This window comes from Podarcis bocagei (assembly GCF_964188305.1).
Source record: "Podarcis bocagei genome assembly, chromosome: 1".
Lineage (NCBI taxonomy): Eukaryota > Metazoa > Chordata > Lepidosauria > Squamata > Lacertidae > Podarcis > Podarcis bocagei.
The window spans coordinates 100,337,892-100,357,307 of NC_138125.1; the positions used below are offsets into that span (position 1 = coordinate 100,337,892).

At 43.6% G+C, this 19,416-nt stretch overlaps 2 protein-coding genes across 2 annotated transcripts in view; one reads left to right on the forward strand and one right to left on the reverse strand.

Moving 5' to 3' along the window:
* Positions 1-236: 236 nt before the first annotated feature.
* Positions 237-19,416, forward strand: part of THSD7B (thrombospondin type 1 domain containing 7B) — a 628,355-nt gene continuing 609,175 nt past the window's right edge. The window contains exon 1 of the mRNA XM_081199464.1: positions 237-346. The gene's annotated coding sequence lies outside the window, so the exon portion shown is untranslated. The remainder of the gene's footprint in view (positions 347-19,416) is intronic.
* Positions 8,011-13,529, reverse strand: CXCR4 (C-X-C motif chemokine receptor 4). The gene is made up of 2 exons (XM_081198043.1): positions 13,313-13,529; positions 8,011-9,706 (listed from the first exon to the last, which is right to left on the reverse strand). Exons 1-2 carry the CDS (start codon positions 13,328-13,330, stop codon positions 8,633-8,635), a joined length of 1,092 nt encoding a protein of 363 aa, XP_081054169.1. The 5' UTR covers positions 13,331-13,529; the 3' UTR covers positions 8,011-8,632.

Genomic DNA, 19,416 nt, shown 5'->3' on the forward strand with positions numbered 1-19,416 from the left:
GCAAGCTGTGGGAGGAGGTGATTCCTCAGCTGGAGCGGGCTCAAAACAAGTGAGGGTCACATGGCTCATCAAGCCCAGGTGCTGCAACCAGCATGCATAAAAGGGAATCTAAAAGGAAAGCAGAGCTGAGGTGCTGTTTCTGCTCAACTGCCCATGTTGATGGACCTTGGCTTGGATGCTCCTGGACCTCTTTTGGACTCTGCTTTGGGTTTGACTCTGGACTATATCCTGACTGCTGGACTTTAGACTTGGCTTACTTGGCTTGATCCTGCGCTGTGTTTCCTGACCTTTGGCTGCATGGCTTGACCCTGGACTTTGAACTTTGGACATACTGACTTGCCACCAGGTAGGCCAAGGGTTCAGAACGGGGCTGTCTTTGAAAATGGTTTAGAAGCTTCAATTAGTGCAGAATGTAAGGAAAACACTGGGGCCTAGTTCGATTAGCAGAATACCTGGCACCTGGTGGGCGGGGCCTTTGTGTTGTGCTCTGGAATTGGCCTCTCCCTTTGGATGGACAGTCAGAGAGGCCTACTGTCATTCTTGCTTCTTGCTCATGGTGTTGTTGTTTTTAGTTTCCCTCAGACAGTATGTTATTGTGTTACTGTTTACTTAAAGCTTTGTTTGACATATACGTGAGTTGCTTACTTTGCTGAAAGAAAAGAAGCTCTGCTGAAGAATAATGAATTTCCTAAACTTGGGTGAGTGAGGGGATATTCCCAGTCTGACAGGAGAAGCTTCAGTTAGTGCAGAATGCAGTTGCCTGACTGTTGACAGGTTTTGTTTTTCTTTCCTGAAAGAAAGTCTCGGCTCCATAAAATTCCCACTGATTACAAATGTTGCTAATCCTGAATACCTTACTTCCATAAATCATCCGGGTGGATCAATGCGTTTTTTGTGGTCTAACAAATGGCAAGCTGGTCTTCAAGGACTTTTGGATCTGGCCTCCGGAGGTTTAAATCACCGGCATACTAGCTCTTCCTGAGGTTTTCTTTTCATAGGTTCTCTTGCTGGTAAAGGTCTGTTGTTTTTTATTCTGTTATACAGTCTCTTGCATTAGTTTCATGTGAAATATAAAGGCTGGCTGACTGCAAAGTGTAAAGGAGTGGCCGAAGTTAATACTGGAGTCTTGTGAGCATTTGCTAGCTGTTTGCTCTATATAAATTAAGACAAACCACACAGAATCCATTGTTAGGGGTGGAATTAAAATGAGCCTATAGCATCTCAACAAGAAGACCTGGAGGTGGGCAGGTATCTTATTTCTAGATTGGTTGCAATATTGAACCAATTAATTATCTGGTACTGTTGTTTTATCTTCAATAGGACCACTTCAGACTATATTTTCTTTTGGGAGTTTGTTTTGTTGTTGCTATTAATTCCCCTGGGAATTTAATTGAGGATTACATGACATCAGATGGGAGAGAAAGATGAGGTCAGAATTGAAGGAGGAAACAGCAGGCTTTCATTTTAAATAACAGAAGGTAAAGATGCAACAGCAACAAAACAGTTTTGTTCTTCATGTGAAATTACATTCACACAGATCCTTGTGATGTTCAATTTACTCTAGAAAAGACATGTTTTGTTAGACCACTACATTATTTGTTTGATTTTCACATTTGTGATTTTTACACTGTGATTTCCTCATTCCTTCCAATGTCAGCTAAACCTCAAGGTACTTGGAGCTGTATTAAACTTTTTCCCACTCTAAGCAATAACTGTGAGACCCCTTGATTATGGCTGGGCTGGATTAACCCTTTATATCCTGCTATAGCATACCCTCCAACATTTCTCTGATAATAATAATAATAATAATAATAATAATAATAATAATAATAATAATAATAAATAAATAATAATAAATTTTATTTATATCCCGCCCTCCCCAGCCGAAGCTGGGCTCAGGGCAGCTAACAACAATAAAACAGTACAAAAGTACAACACAAACAACACTCTAAAGTCATTCATTATAAAATTAATTCAAATCAAGCCACTGGCAACCATTGGGCCAGAGCTCCGCGAAGATTGCCGAGGAAGGGAGTCAGGCTGTGCCCTGGCCAAAGGCCTGGTGGAACAGCTCTGTCTTGCAGGCCCTGTGGAAAGATGTCAAGTCCCGCAGGGCCCTAGTCTCTTGTGACAGTGTTCCACCAGATCGGAGCCACAGCCGAAAAAGCCCTGGCTCTAGTTGAGGCCAGCCTAACCTCTCTGTGGCCTGGGACCTTCAAGATGTTTTTATTTGAAGACCGTAAGTTTCTCTGTGGGACATACCAGGAGAGGCGGTCCCGTAGGTACAAGGGTCCTAGGCCGTATAGGGCTTTAAAGATTAAAACCAGCACCTTAAACCTGATCCTGTACTCCACCGGGAGCCAGTGCAGCTGGTATAGCACCGGGTGAATGTGATCTCGTAGCGAAGACCCCGTAAGGAGTCTCGCTGCAGCATTCTGCACCCGCTGGAGTTTCTTGGTCAGTCTCAAGGCAGCCCCACGTAGAGCGAGTTACAATAATCCAGTCTGGAGGTGACCGTCGTGTGGATCACAGTGGCTAGGTCAGGGCGAGAGAGGTAAGGAGCCCAACTGCTTAGCTTGGCAGAGATGGAAAAATGCCGCCTTTGTTATAGCTGCAATCTGCGCCTCCATGGAAAGGGAGGTGTCGAAGATTACACCCAAACTCTTAACGGACGGTGCTGGCACTAATTGCGCCCCCGCAAGAGATGGGAGTTGCCCCCTCAATCCCATATCGTCCCGTCCCAGCCACAGGGCCTCTGTCTTCGAAGGATTTAACTTCAACTGGCTCCCACGTAACCATCCAGCCACAGCTTCCAGACATCTGGTCAGTGTATCTGGGGCCGAGTCAGGATGGCCATCCATCAACAGATAGAGTTGGGTGTCATCAGCATACTGATGGCAACCCAGCCCAAAACTCCGGACAAGCTGGGCGAGGGGGCGCATAAAGATGTTGAAAAGCATCGGGGAGAGTATCGCACCCTGAAGTACTCCACACACTAAGGAGTGGCGCGATGACAATTCCCCCCCAAGCGCCACCCTCTGATGAAAATAGGGACATCCTATTTAATAATAGTAATAATTAATACTTATACCCCGTCCATCTGACTGGGTTGCCCCAGCCACTCTGCGTGGCTTCCAAGATACATAAAAACATAATAAAACATTAAACATTGAAAATTGTCCCAATATAGGGCTGTCTTCAGATGTCTTCTAAAGGTTTTATACTTATCTCCTTGGCATGGGTGTGGGTGAGTGTCGCATAACTATTCTCTCTGTACTGAAATCAGTGCTGGATCTCATACTTTGCGGTCTGTACACATCCTGCACTTGCCTATCTTGTCTAATTTGCAAGTTGATTTCTCATGTACAGCAGCTCTTGAAATGGAGCATGTATTCTTAGGGAGACCTTTTGTCCATTTACATACATGTGTGAAAACACCACTCTCCCTGCATTTGGTTACTTTTTTAGGGTTGAGCATATATTGCTAAAAATGCATACGTTGCAAGCAAGAGAAAATGCATTTGTTAAAAGAGGCCACACTAGCAAACCATGCATACCACCCTCCAGTATAAATGACTGAAAATGAGAGTCTTGCTTTTGTCATTCTAATATAATGGAACTATGAGTGTGTTGTGTTCACTCAGCTTTTGGAATATATTACAATCTGGTTTATTAGAAGCGGTGCATGTGATTTAATTTGAGTGACTTGCATTGGACTCTATGCAAATAGAACCAGAGTGCTGACCTTCTAAGGAACCTCGCTTCAGCAAAATGGTTTAAACATGAGTGTGGAAACAATAAACCATTTCAGCGCCAGCACAGTGTTTAGATTTTTCTCAGTAAATTTGAATTGTTTCAAAGATCTGAGATGCTCTAAAAAGAAGGGTTGTGGGAGCCAAGCTACTCCTTTCACAGAGGAAATAGCAATGCACTATTGTATTCCCTGGGAAAAATATGTCTCTTAAAAGTAAAGCTGGAATGGGGACCCTTGGCTCCAGAGGCAAAAAGTAGCCTTCAGAGCTTCTCTTATTGGACCAACGTGATTCTTTCCAGGCTACACTCTTCATCAGCCTTGCTTCACTCTCTCTGAGCGCTCTTGCCTGGATGGAAAGTGTCTTTGAACTGCTTGTCTATTGCTTGCCTGGATGGAGGATAGAGGGCTGTGTGTATGCAGCAACTAGTTTACTACACAAAGGGAAGGATGGCATCCATTACTCCACCACTTTCGCCTCTGGCTCCACCCAACACTGATATGTTACCTTGGAAAGGTTGCTCAGGTAACACAGCTCTTGAAAAATGCTCCCCAGCCCATAGCTGTCAAGTGTCCCTTATTTGGAGGGACAGTCCCTTATTCCAGCGCCATGTCCCGCTGTTGTCCCTTATTGATGGATGTCCCTTAAATTTCCCTTAAATGATGTCCCTTAAATTTCAAAGGAAGCAGCTCCTCTCCCTGCTGGCCAGGGAGGAGGGAGGCTCCAACTGTGTTGCTTGGCTGTGTTTCTCGCCCAATAAGAAGTCTAAGAACGACTGGGGGGGTGGAGCTTGCATGCCTTGTGTGTGGCTAGTTAATGCAAGCTGAGGGGTTTTTTGAATGTTGGACGCCATTTTGTTGTACGTGCTGCTGCAAACTTTGCAGTGCAAAGCCAGGCCGGGGAGCCATCTTAAGTTGAGGCTGCATAGGCCTTGTGGTGCATGTGATTCAGATTCTAGTCAGTTGAACCTCTGGTTACAAAGTTGGTTGGACAGTGTTCTCGAAGCTACCAGCATGAGTTTGACCAGACTGCAGGAGGACAGGAAGACTGGAGTGCCTGGAACAGGTGAGGCTGCAGGTCCCTTATTTTCAAATCTGTAAGTTGACAGCTATGCCCCAGCCATGGACTAAGGGAAGAGATAGTGAAGCTCCAGATAATGAGAGCCACAAGGCCAGTGTGAGAAAGCTCGCTCACTCACGTTGTCTTACTTTGATGCATAGTTGTAATGAATAGATCTTTGCTTAGCAGATCCTTCTTCAGTGCATGAGTTAAACTTAACAGTCAGGATCCAGAGTTGCTTTTTTAAGCTCCGTTCCTGACTGCCCAGCGTATACTCTACTATGACAGGCTGTGCAGTTGCTTCTGGTGGCACAACTGAAGGCATGTCTGCTATGCCACAAGCATCATGCAAGTTTAATCTCTCTTTCCTCTGTGCAAACAGAAAGCATGCAGCAAACTTCTCTTTTCCATTACACATTTCCAGAGGCAATCTCTGTTTGGGTGCAGAGCCACCCAGCCAGCTGTGCTGGGAGAAATTACCCTTCCAAACGTTCAGCAACTTTCAGTGGGCCAACTTCCCTTGTGAACAGGGTTCAGGCTTAGAGGTAGAGCATTAGCTTTATGTTCAGATGGTCAAAGGTTTGATCCTTGGCATCTCTAGGTAGTGTTAGGATTGACGTGTCTAAAACATTGGAGTTGTGCCCGTCAGCACATCTAATACTGAGCTAGATGGACCAGTGGTTTGGCTCAGTACAAGACAGCTTCCAATTTTCCTTACCACCCAAAGTACATGAGTTATGTCATTATGTGCACAGACCCACACACTGTTTGATAACTCTCCCAGCCATATTCCCCCCCAATCTTGTATGTTAGTTTCTTCTAAAGAAATCTCAGCACATTTCAAGTTTCTCATTGCAGGAAGAAACTACGTGCGCATGGGGGTCTCTCTCAACTCTTCAGGTTGTGCATGAAGGCTGAGATTTCCTGAAAAAAGCATTGCAACCATGTCAAATGGTGTCATTGTGCCAGTTATATGGTGCATACTTTTAGTGAATGTGAGGGTGCTCCTGCTGTGAAAGGCTGTCTAAATAATTGACATCTCTCCCTTTTCGTGATCATGCTTCATCTTGCTTTGACCCCATGTCATGTTAGTCACATATCCTCATTTAATTTATGATCATTTTAGGTACCATGTAAATGCCTTTTTGTTCCCAGAGTCCTTTTAATTGCAGTGTTGTAGTTATCTTGTGATTCTAGGTTCTTCTACCAAATTGTTCCCCTTGTTACAATTCTGTAATTAGCTGCTGTGCTTATGTTGCTGTTGTTTGTTACAATTTTGTAGTATTTATGACTAGTTTTTACTGTTTAAACTTTGCATTGCTCTTGGAATTCTGAAAAGGTTGGTCAGCTGCCCAGAAAACCAAGTTATATGGATAGCCAATAAATGCAAAAAATAAGAATGTCAGTAAGCAAGCACTGCTGGTATGGATCAAAATAATATCCAGTCCAGCATCCTGCTTCAACAGTAGTTCCAGAAAGTTCGTAAGTAGGGCCTGAAGGCACCAGGGTCTCCCTTCTTTGTCCACAGGAACTGGCATTCAGAGGTATACAATCTCTGCAGTGATCACAGCTAACATTCATAATAATAATAATAATATTATTATTGTGGGTCTTCAGCTGTTGGGACTCACAAACTCCCATAACTCCTTATGTGGAGAGCCACAGGTTTCCCATTCCTGCTTATTTGCTTAGTCCCTTCCTATAGTCACTTAAAAGTGAACCACATCCTCAAAACTTTGTTCAGCGAATTCCTTAAGTTAGCTACCAACTCCCTTTTTCTGGAAACTACAAGCAAGTCTTGCTTCATTGAACAAGTCTGCGTTCTAGAATTATGAGGGAGAAAGATGTGCCTGCATCCACATCTTGTACAATCATATTACCTGCAGTTTCCTGTCAAAAAAGCCCTACTTGACAGTCACATTTGTTGTGCTCTATGAAACGACACCTGCAAAAGTGCTCAGTGGAGAATGCAAGTTCACCCAAAGCCATTAACGTCTCATCCCCAAAAGATCACTGTATAGGCCAGGGGGGCTTAAAGGGTGTCCCCGCCCCGCTTCCTGAGTGTAGGCCTATTACAAATACAGACAAGTTTCTTCTCCATTTAGTTTCAAATTGATTTAATGGAGGCAGAGACAAGTTTACACATGCAGAATATGGTTAAAAAATTTAAATTAAAATTCTAGCCTTAATGTAAGAGGTGATATTAGTCAGCTACTTGCTGTCCTAAAATTATGGGAGCACTCAATTCCTCTTGACTTTTGCAATGCCTTTCAAGGGTGAGAAAATAATTCAATAACTTTGAAATTGTGCCAGAATACCATTCTTGGCTCTGAAAAAAAGAAATTGTTTCATTCTTTCTGGCTCTGTGCATTCAGAAATAAGGAACTTTGGTTAGAAAGAGGTGGTTTTGAGACATCAATGTGACTCTCGAGCCTGTAGCTCTCCCAACTTTGTTGGTCTACAACTCCCATAATTCCCAACCATTGGCCTTGCTGGCTGAGAGTAATGGAAGTTGGCAACCCAACTGAATCTGAAGAACTACATTTACCACCCCCAACATAAACAGAAAGAGGCAATGGATGGGAGAGAGCAAACAGGGCAAGGGGAAAGTAGGTTTTTTTACTACTGCTGCTGCAAGGCTGTGTAAACAATAAACAAATCACCAGCATCCTAGGGAAAAAACACACAGAGAAATTGGGTTTGGTGTCAGTGACCCCCAAACTCAAGACCACAAATTAGAATCTAACCTTGAGAAGGAAGAACAATAGTTGATTTCAAAGACTAGGGGCTATTTCATAGTACAGGGCAGAATGGCTTGTGTAGACATGCAAAATGTTCCGGTGCAAGTCAGAAAAACAAAGTTTGGACTGTTTTACTCAATATTAAGGAATGGACATATAATATGGCATCACAGGTATCCCCCATCCCCAGCAATACTCAGGAATGAGAGTTTTGTCTAGAACCATGTTGTACCCTCCAGATGTTAATAGAATGCAACTTCTATCAGCCCCAGACAGTATGGCCAGGGATGAATGTACCTGTAGTTTAACTTCTGGAGGGCACCAGGCTGTCTAGAATTTAAAATACCCTATTCATCCAAAATTTTCAAGGACAGAAAAAATAATAATTACTAACCCAAATTCCAAGCAAGAAAAAGGGAAAATAAGAAGCTCCAAAATGAAAACAAGATCCCAAGTAGTTTTCTTTTATCACAAACTTTTATTTACAACTTTACAATGGCAAAAGATTTGCAAACCAATTTGCTATCAAAAGAGCACTTGACAATAAGATACTTTGGTTGTAAGTGTCACTGGGTGCAATCCAGCTGCATTCAATTTTATGCATTTTGATATTTGCCTTCTGTAGGATGTGGATTGCACCCACTTTCTGCAATAAAATAAAACTAGTGTAAACCAAAACAGCTTATGCAATCTGGGCCAGAAGCCTAAATATCTGTATAAAAGATTATGCCTTTTTTCAACCAGTACAATGAAAATACTTCTTTTATATACAAAAAACTCAAACACAACGGTTATTCAACATCTGCACAACTAGACAGACAAGCAGTAAAACTTGTATCTCCTAGCCACATATTCAGGCCCTGCCTCCTAGACACACACACTCACCAAGATGTACAGTTTTTTATTTTATAAATAAGTCCATTAAATCCCACAGAAAACTAAAAGCAAATACAACATTCCATCTGGGAATAAACTTGTACATTATCTTGAAGGAGTTCAACCTCCAAAATCACGTAGAACAAATATATATATAGAGTGAGTCCCAATTTTACAAACATTGAGAGAAAATAAAATATATTGTTAGCTGGAATGGAAACTCGAAGACTCCGACTCTGTCGAAACAGAAGAATGTCCCCCTCGCTTGCCTTTGGAGAGAATCTTAAGGCTTGAGCCTCTGCTAACAGAGGTCAAAGCATTTTGGGCAGATGTCTTGAATTTGGCACCCAGGAAAGCATAAAGGATGGGATTCAGGCAACAATGGAAATATGCCAGGGCTTCAGTAATGGCGATCCATTTGTGCACAACCTCCTCAAAGTAACAGCCATTCTGGATGACTCCAAGGAAGACAAAGGTGTCTATGCTGATGCCAATGTAGTATGGTAGCCAGCAGGCAAAGAAGGCAACAATGAGGATGACTGTGGTCTTCAAAGCTTTGCGCTTCTGTTGGCCTTTTGACTGTGACAACTTGGAAATGATAATGCAGTAGCAAGTCAGGATTATAAGACCAGGCAGGATGAGGCCTACTATAATATGCTGAAACCTGAAGGAAATTGTCCAGGTTTCATGAGGGTAAAATCGCTGGCATACGTATTTTACACCTGGCTCACCAGTGACCTTTGTGCTAGCAAAGATGATATCGGGCACAGTCAGAAGCAGAGCTGGTAGCCAGACACCAATGTAGACGATCCTTTCCGCCAGCAACTTCCTGGGTCTCTGGCTGTTGGTTGCATGCACAATTGCCAAGTATCGATCTAAGCTTATGAAGGCCAAGATCAGGACACTGCTATAGAGGTTGACCGTATAAATGCAATGGACTACTTTGCACAAGAAGTTGCCGAAGTACCAGCCGATTACGGCATCCACAGACCAGAAGGGCAAAGTGATTACAAACAGGAGGTCAGCAACTGAGAGATGTACTCGATACTTGTCAGTCATGCTCTTCAGCTTCTTCTGATAGCCCATGACAACAATAACCAAGCCATTGCCAATGATTCCTGTCAAGAAAATGATGGAGAAGATTGTGGGCAAGAAGATCCGGTTGAAATCGGCGTTCTCCTGTCCAAAACATGCTTCTCCTTGGTAGTTGCCATCGTCACCAGAGCCAGTCTCATCGGTACTATTGTCAGAAAGGTCAAAAAAGTACGCAGAAGACAGCTGTAGAAGAATTAAAAGAACAAAAACAGTAGTTAGATGACAGCGAGAGAGCTTAGAGTTAGTGTACACTCACCAGCAGCAAGCATCAATGTTGTATAGCACCTTAGATTTGACAACCAGGATTCAAATCCTCAAGAGTACCTCGAGGTGACCTTAAGCCACTAACTGTCAGTCTTTTCTTCTATGACTTTTAAGGGAAATTAGAGTGATAGAAGCAGTGCTTTTGAGAACATTTATTATACTTTTATTAGTTGCAACAGACAAGGAAGGTTCTCTTTTAATTGTTTATGCTTTGCTACTGTAGTGTACCCAAGGGTTCTGTCATTCTGCCTTTAAAGCTCCTAATTCTGCAACTATAAACAATAACAGCCTAGTTCCTTTTTGTAAACTTTCAATTTTTCTTAACATAATAGACCACATATTTTAGTTTCCAAGAACGGTCAGTGACCTAACCAAAAACTAGGAAGAAAACATGAATCTTTCAAGATAAGAAATGGAAACTAGCTGCGCAAATTAGTTCCAGACTAATTTGGAATTTTTCAATTTCTTTCCCCGCTGTTCTTCAAACACAAGGAATTTCCTTCATGGATCACTAGATAAAATCTTGCAAATCATGTGCACATAGTGCAACAGGTGACAACTGTTACAGGCAAGTTAGATCAGAGCACATGTGATATACTTGCAATACTGTCAACCACTGCTTTCCATTGCATCTATGTGTAGGCTATGAACAAAATAATACAGTGGGGATCACATGTGGTCTGCAGGGTTTTTTCTAGATGGAAGTGCTATCTATGAAGTCAAGTCATCATGACTGAAGTGATTCCCAGATGTACAGTAGAAAGATGAACATTAGTTCCCTATCTATCTTAAGGACATGAAGAAACTAATTTTAAAACAGAAGTAGGCATTATAATGGATTTACAAAAGCCACCCACTAGAGCTTCAACTTGGGATATGAAAGCAAACATCCAGACTGCCTTCAGTATTTCCTCTATGGAATAAAATGCTGGTCAGAAAATTTGTTTATGAACCTGAAGCAAAGTTCTTATACAAAGTTTTCATTAGCCATGCAGAGCACTGTGCTATACAGTTTCACATAATATGACCTGGAGGAGTCTAGGAAAGGAATAATGGATTACTGGTCCATTAAGAGGAAAATCCAAGAACATCCATAGGGCCAACTCAAAGGACCTTTATTAGGGCCTACTAACAAGTTACAATGAAGTGGGGAAACCTGTGACTTAATGGAAACTCACTGGGTTGGATGTTGAGCAAAAAAACCACACACACACACACACACAGAGAGAGAGAGAGAAAGAAGGGGGCAGAGAAGAAATAATGAGGATGTTGGGCAAAATGGACAAGCCTAAGTCCTCATGCGATTACTGTTCCCCCCTGGCTGTTGCATAGGACTGTGTGTAAGTAGGAGGGAAAGGACATTTTTCAATTTTGCCCGCCAACAGAAGAAAAAAAAAGAGAAGTAGCAAGAGAAAGGGCATCTTAGGAAACCACCAACCAAGCAGACAGGGAAAGAAAAGCAAGGGGAGGGCGTGGCCATCTAGGTACAGCCCCTGCCCCCTCAGGCATTGAGGTTTTTCCCCCAATCCTCTTGCACAAGCTTGTGACATGAGAAGGGTATCTCAGGAAACCACCAGCCGTTTGAACACTCAGACAGCGAATAACAGCCAAGGGAGGGAGTGGCTACCTGGGCACAGCTGCTGCTACCCAAGACTTTGAGAGTCCCTCCACCCTCTGCATCTCTTGCACAATCTTTGCTCTCACACTTCAACAGAACTCAAGCAACTTTGTAGGCCAATTCAAAGCACATCTATTTTTATTTGGGCCACACATTTATTTAGTTTTAACAACTTTTAAAAAGGAGGCCATCCTGGATCAAACCTGAAGCGCCAACATTGCTTTCCAACAGAGAAATCTCTTCCCCAAGCAGGACGACAGATGTTCAAACTGCAAATGAACTAGGACCCTTTAGATCTTAACATCTCCAAGCATGCAAGGGCTCAAAAACTTATTCAGGAATTTTTGTTGAGGTCTAGAAATCCTTTGCTGAATGTTAAGTAATCTTTTGAACCAAATCTGTTACCCATTTAGCTAACAACCAAAGTTGGTATTATTCTGTCATGGATGCTTTAGTTGAGATTCCTGAATTGCAGGGGGTTGGACTAGATGACCCTTGGGGTCCCTTCTAACTCTATAATTTGATGATTCTAAACAGCCATTGACCACATGGTGTGATATACCCTCCAAGCAAACCTATGCAAATCACAATATTCCTCTAGCTAACCTCCGCCACCCTTTGGCTCCACCTCCCCAGTCTTAAACGGATCCATCATTACAGATCCCGCTGCATGTTTAACTTGGAACAGGTAAACTTAAGAAGAAATCGTTACTGCTCATAATGACGAAAGGCTACAGACCTAAACCCTCTAATCTGGGAGTGAACTCCACTGAATTCAGGCAGGGCTCACTTCTGAGTAGACATAGCCTATTTCTAAATATCAGATCCCACTGTCTTCAGCGAGTTCTGCACCATTCCTCTGGTTTTGTATGCAAGCTTACGACTCGAAAGGCAAGGCAGCTTCAAGAGTGCTCAAACGCGCTCGATCCACCTTCTAACTTTTCCTCGCTTTGTGCAGCCAAAGCAAAGTCACCGCGTTTCTAACCGCGCGCAGGGAAGACGAAAGAGCCACCGCCAAAGTTTCGCCGCAGAATAATCCTTCGGAATTCAATGGGATGCAGCTATAAACAAGCAAAGGGGTGGTAGTGAGCTGCTTTCTCCCGTAACTGGCTCTCAAGCCTAACAGAGAAGGAAGACATGCCAAAAAAAGTTTGGGTTTTTTGGCGGCAGTATGTAAGCATGAGACTTTTTTTTAAGGGCAAGCTGCCGTTTTAGTTAAGTGATTCATGCCCTTCCCCCCTGCAACAGGTTCCTCGGGCTGAAAACCACGCGCGCACCCCGCCAGAGAACCATATACGATTCTACTTCTTTATTGCATTCTGGGGAAGATCTCAAACCGCCAACTCCAACTCGCGCACATTTACGTGCAAGCAAGTCGCGTTCCTGTCCATGGAATTTCTCCCTAAGGGAAACTGGAAATAAAGGACGCACGGAAGGGTGAACGAGCACGCGCTCCACGGCCGCCTCGACCCCCAGCCTTAAAAAGAGGGCAAAGTCCGGGGGCGACTTTTCTACAGTCCCTTGCAACGCTATTGCGCCGGCTATTATTGCAAGGTGCAGTCCCGATCTACTGCCAAAGGGCGAGAATCTGCTTTATTGTAAGAGTCCCTAGGAGCGAGGAGCCTTAGCTGAGAAGCAGATTTGTTTGCAGAGGAATGAGCGCGCTCCCATCTCTTCGCCTCTTGGAGAAGCGGAGGCGTCATCCACGTCCAACACGATTACTATTATGATTATTACCACCGAAACAGCCGCATGGCTGTGCGTGGGCTCTCCCTTATTTCCCGCGAGATCCCGCTCAGTTAGGCAACGCGCGCCACTGGAAAGCGGCATCTCCGCAGCCCTCCAGTCCGAACACTCTTTCTCATTCATTCAGTCATTCCACCCCTCCGACGTCGCGCCACACTTACACCCGCGCTCCGATCCATGGCTCCCGTGCTCTCTCGGCACAGCCTCGCCTCGCCACTTGCAGCTGCCGAACCAAACACAAACAAACTAAAGTTCTCGCGCCGGCGCCACCCGCGCTCCTTATAAAGGCGCCCTCCCCTCGGAGCCAGCCCGCAAGGCAGCAGGCGCCTCCTCCCAAGTCCGTAAGGGAGGGGTAGGGTGGGGATCGCGGTTAAGAGTAGGAGGGCGAGCAAGCGAGCGATCGGCAGAGCGTGCAAAGGAGGGTACCCCGCGTGGTTCCTGAGCATGCGCCGAGGGACACCGCCGAGCTTTTCTTGCATGAGGTCGTCGCCGCGGACTACGCGCCTGGGGGAAGGGAAGTCCCTAATGGATTTGCAAGGGATGCAAATCCTTTCACTTACGGTTTGCCCACTGAGTCTACAGCTCCGCTTAAGAGGGCTTCGTTTTCCAAAATCCAAGGCTGAGGAACTGAGTTCGTGTCCTCTATCGCCAGGGATTCTACGTATTCTAAAAGAGGGAAGCAACCCAAATCAGACCCCAGAGAAACATGGTTAGCAACGAGAAGAGAAAGCCAGCCTTGGAAGATGCAGATCATGTTCGTTTTAAGGAGAGGTCTCCGAAAGCGACAGGCCAAATTTACATAGTCATAGTTTGCTCTTTGTCCGTCGTTTGGTACTCAGTGAACATGGAGGTGTTGTTCCACACACACACACACACACACACACACACACACACACACACACCATCTAAACTTGATTCGTAATCTATAAAAGTTGCCAAAGCTGCAATCCTGTACATGTTTATTTTCGATTAGTCTGTATGACAGTTGCATACATAAGAATGGGTTGCAATAAGAGTAAGCAATGATAATGATGATGATGATAATAATAATAATAATAAAAATATAATAATAATAATAATAATAATAATAATAATAATTAATTTAACAACATAGTGCCAAATTAAGGAAGATCCAACTAGAAAACTTTATCAACACCCACAATACCGGAGAGATGTAAAATACCGCATTAACTAGCACTGGTGAAGCCTTTCTTTGCTTTGAACAGGCAAGGATCATGTATGCTTTTTGTTCGTACAATTCTAGCAAAGAAGTCTTTGTCACAACTGTGGTCATCTTAATCCCGGTGTGTACTGCTAGTTTGGTGTGTTACACACGCGCGCACGTGCGCGCGCGCGCGCGCACACACACACACACACACACTGCTTAACAGTTGAAAACTAATGCAGAACCACTGGTTTTTTGCACTTGTTTGCAGCACTTTCCATGCATAAGTTTGTTATTGCTGCCACAATTTGTTGTGCAATTTTTTTGCAACTATCACTATACCTTGTGGCAAGAATTTCATATATTAACTACTATGAGCTGTGTGAAAAAGTCGTTTAGCTGTTCTTACTGCCTTTCCAGTGTTTTCAGAGAGAAACAATTGCCACACTCGCCTTCCTTTAGACATTGTTTTTTTCTCCCTGAACCTAACCTCGTAAGCCTTTTTTCATATGAAAGATGCTCTGGACTTCTGACCATTTTTGTTGCTCCCCCTTTCTGTATAACCTGCAGTTCTTCAGTGGGGGGGCATAGCTCTATAGGAACTTGGTGCGTCGCTGCTTCAGGAGCACAGATCTACACTGATCTACAGGGATTGTTGAGTGGGCCAATAAGTAGGTTGCACAAGTGACTTAAGGTGGGTTGCACCTGTGGCATTTCATTTCCTTTTTTTAAAAATAGAAGTGGAAAAATATGGAGAAGGAAGTTTTACACAGGCCTCCCCAGCTCTTGGGAATTGCAGTTCCCATACTGCAATACTGAAGGTTTTCTAGGCAGGACTGTTAGCAGTGTAGGTAAGGATGGGGAAAGGTGACAACGTGAAAAGAGGGACATAGAAGTCAAATCATTAAATTGGGTCCTACACTGCTGGTTTGGCTAAATGTTTTGAAAAGCCCAAAAACTGAAGCAGAGGGGGCCCTGCTAGGGGCGCATTGGAAGATGGCCGACAATACAGTGGTGCCTCGCAAGACGAAAAGAATCCGTTCCTTGATTCTCTTCATCTAGCGGTTTTTTCGTCTTGCGAAGCAAGCCCATTGACGGATTAGAGGATTAGCCCTATTAGCGCTATTAGCGGCTTATCAGCTTATCGGATCAGCTGATAAGCGGCTTAGCGGCTTAGAAAAAGCGGGGAAAGGAAAAAAAACCCGCAGGAACTCGCAAGACATTTTCGTCTTGCGAAGCAAGCCCATAAGACATTCGTTTTGCGAAGCACCTCCAAAACGGAAAACTCTTTCGTCTAGCGAGTTTTCCGTCTTGTGAGGCATTCGTCTTGCGGGGCACCACTGTACCATCTCTCCGGCTCACACGAGGTAATTAAGAGGCTAATGATGGGAGTAATTAGCCTCCCGGGAACCGCCATTATGAGACAGACTGTGTTGCAGGATTTACGGTCAAGGGGGGAGGAAGCCACGGTTTTGTTATCATATCTGAATTCTACGTTTGATCTGGCAAGAACTCCCCTGAAAAGACTGATGTATGGAGCAACTGGTCTGGGAAAGTTAATGAGCAGACGCCTAGACTGTATCTTATGGGAACTGCTGAAATGGCGTCTGCCGTTTGAACAGGACTTTTGGATTAGTGTGAAAATCCACACAGGACTATAATAATGTTTGCTTCAACTCGCTTGTGGAGATAATCTCAGAGGTTATAAAGAAAGGGAAAAAAGTGATAACAACAATAAGATTGGAAGACGGGATTTGTAAAGGATAACAACAAAGAGATGGAAAGATGGGACTTGTGAACATCAAAGCAGCAGAAATATGAGAGGATTAGACCCTTTCTGAACTCGAAGCATGGGTACCCCCAACAAAAATTTAAAATTCGGTTAAATATTTGGCGTTTTATTATGTATTGGTATAATTTGGAACCAATGTGATATGATTGGTTTGTCAACTGGAAATTTAATAAAAATTATTTTTTAAAAAAACTGAAGCAGAAATGTTTCACCATCCAATTTGAACCTGTCTTATGAATTTCAGTGATAAGGACATCTTTGATAGAATTCTACTGATCTGATAGAATGACAGATGACTTCATTTACAGATTTTCTGTAGGACGTACAAACCACTCTAAAACAGGTGTGGGGAGCCTCAGTTCCACCTGACAGTATTTTACTGTATTGTTTTGATATGTTTATTGGGGGTAAACCATCCTGGGGCGTTCTCAACAAAGAACAATATACAGTGGACGCTTGGGTTGTCAACATGATCCACGCCGGATGCACGTTCGCAACCTGCAGCAACGCATCTGCGCACGCACAGGTTGCGATTCAGCGCTTCTGCACATGTGCAAAGCGTGATTTAGCGCTTCTGCGCATGAGCGACTGCCTAAACCCAGAAGTAACCCGGTACTTCCAGGTTTTGGCGGTCCGTAACCTGAAAAAACGCAACCTGAAGCATCTATAACCTGAGGTATGACTGTATAAGAGGGATAGATAAATAAATACACAAATCTCTTGCTTCTCCCAGTTTCTTTCCAACTTTGCTCACTTCTTACTTTTGGGCCTCATCCAGCACTGGCATGCAGCTCTTGGAAAGTTCCCTGTGAGGGAATGAATGGTCTGTCAGGCTGAAAAAAAAGTTCCCCATCCTAAGGTTTCATAATCATCATCATAAGCATCATAATAATCAGTATTCCTGTCTCTCCCACCCCAGCCCCATGTTTATAACTGGAAATGGAAACCAAAAAACTTGCTTTGCAGCAAATGGGCATGTTGGGACACAACCTGGAGCTCCTGGCCTTGAAGCTCACCCTTTGGCAGGTGGGCCAGAGGCAACTGTCTACAGCTGGCATAGGCAAACTCCGGCCCTCCAGATGTTTGGGACTACAATTGATGATGGAAATTGTAGTCCCAAACATCTAGAGGGCCGGAGTTTGCCTATGCCTGGTCTACAGGCTTTTCTCTAAACTCTACTATTTACTCTAGACTAGAGTATTTACTTACAGGTCCAGCAATAAAGTCAAGGTTTGCTACATTGAATTGGCGCAGAAGCTGGTTGTCCCCTCTTATTCTACTTCGCTGGTTCACAAATTAAGCTCATTCAGCAGTCAAAAGAAGGTCAAAGGTGACTTTGTTGGTTTGATGAAAAACTCCCTTGAAGGCAAGGGTCTTCAAGAATGGAGTTTTCAAATGTCAATGACTATAAGATCGATCATTCATTTATTTGGGAATCGGAACTGTGCTCTGCTGCTTTTGATGAAACTTAGGGTTGCTTGAAGTATTAGGCGTTTTCTTCGAGGACAGAACAGGGGAACCACCTCCCTCCCCTCCCAAACCAACATGCAGATAACAACACACAACCATTTCATTGAGTGTGCACATGTGGGGAAAAGGTGATTGGTTGTGGTTGTGGCTTCTCATAAGAAGTCAAATCCATGCACGAGTTCCATGCTTTTTATGATATCAATGTGTTTGCTTCTGTGTAGAAAACATGTACTGTTTGAAGCAAACCTTACTTACCAGTCAATGGCTTAGTACTGCAGCCTGGAGTGGAGTCCACAACTCATTTGTCTGGCATTAATTTCACTGGGATTCCTCCACAGTTAGTAGTTTTCGGATTATGGTCTTTTGGAGTTGGCTTTTAAAAAATGTATAGTCCCTGTTGTTACTCAAACTATATTTAAGGGATGGGGGGGGGGGAGATTGTCTGAAAAGCTTCTTTTGAAAAGGAGTAGAAGTGTGTGATTAATGATTTCCAAAGCCATAAAAGAGGTGGCTATGTCAGCAAAAGCATCTCATTCTCTGTGTGTGCAACAAATCTTTTCTGAAAAAAACAGCACTTTTCCTCATTTGTTGATTGCATTAAATGCTTTGCTACCATGGAATAGGTTGTGAAAATTAGAATCAAGTCTACTTGTTAGAAGTTTTTGAAAACTTGCAATTTACAGTGTGGAACCTTAAGTGCCTTTACAATAATAGCATATCAGGCATCTGTGAATCATTAGCACACACTTGTTGAATGATTACAAAATGTTTATGACATTTGCTGATGAACGAAGTGTGACACTTAAATGTAACTGCTGAAATGGTTGACTAGCTTTTGAAAAGATGAACTAAAAGCATCTTTAGTCACATTATTCTATAGATATAAGAGTCAAGCTTATAGCAGCAGGCGTCTTTGTTGCATCCGTGTCCTTGCCATGAACAGAAAGAGCACTTTAACTCACAGTGGAGGCATCAAGCAGCATCCTATGGTCCTATATGTTGCAGCTGTGTCACCTCTGTTGCTGCAGTCAGATGAAATGGTTACTAATAGCTGGCAACTGAGAGGAAGGAGGAGCCAAAGGGGCCTGTTTTCACTGCTGAGGAGGATGGGAGTGGGCCCTGGGATAATGATAAACAAATGTGCTGTTACACCTCTCTTTCTGCGGCAGACAAATGGAATGGAAAAGGTATCCCCTATTCCAGGCATGGGCAAACTCGGCCCTCCGGATGTTTTGGGACTACAACTCCCATCATCCCTAGCTATGCCTGCCCCATTCCAACCATGACACTGTACCAGGGGAGGTATTCACCTCACTCCACTGTTGTCACCCCAACTATTTCTACTTTTGACTCCGATTCTTCCACTTTGCTCATCCAAACCACGTGCTTGTTACTGAGTGACTAATGTCTAATGGCCTGTGCAATGAAGGCATGCTGTGTGCTGTGTAGCAGAAGCAGGACTGTTTTCTCTATGGCTCCCTTTGTGGCCTCCAGCAAAGCACTTAACCCCTATGCCTTAACTCATCCATCTGTAAAATGGGATAATGCTGTTTTAAGTGCCTCAGAGGGGTATTGTGTGAGCTAATTTGATGCCTGGAAATCACCTTGTAAATGGACAGAGCTGTATTTCAGAGTCCCAAACAGAACTCAGAAGGGAACCCCAAAGAAGGCCGTGGTCTTATTTTCTTCCATTGGGTAGGGTGTTATGTTCAAGAGGAAGAAAAATCTGCTCTCCTGTGGGATAGTTTACTGCTTGCTAAGACTGAACTGACCCTGACAAAATGCTTTTGAGCAACTCAGTTAATCTTTCTAGCAAACACATCTCCATTTGTGTGCCA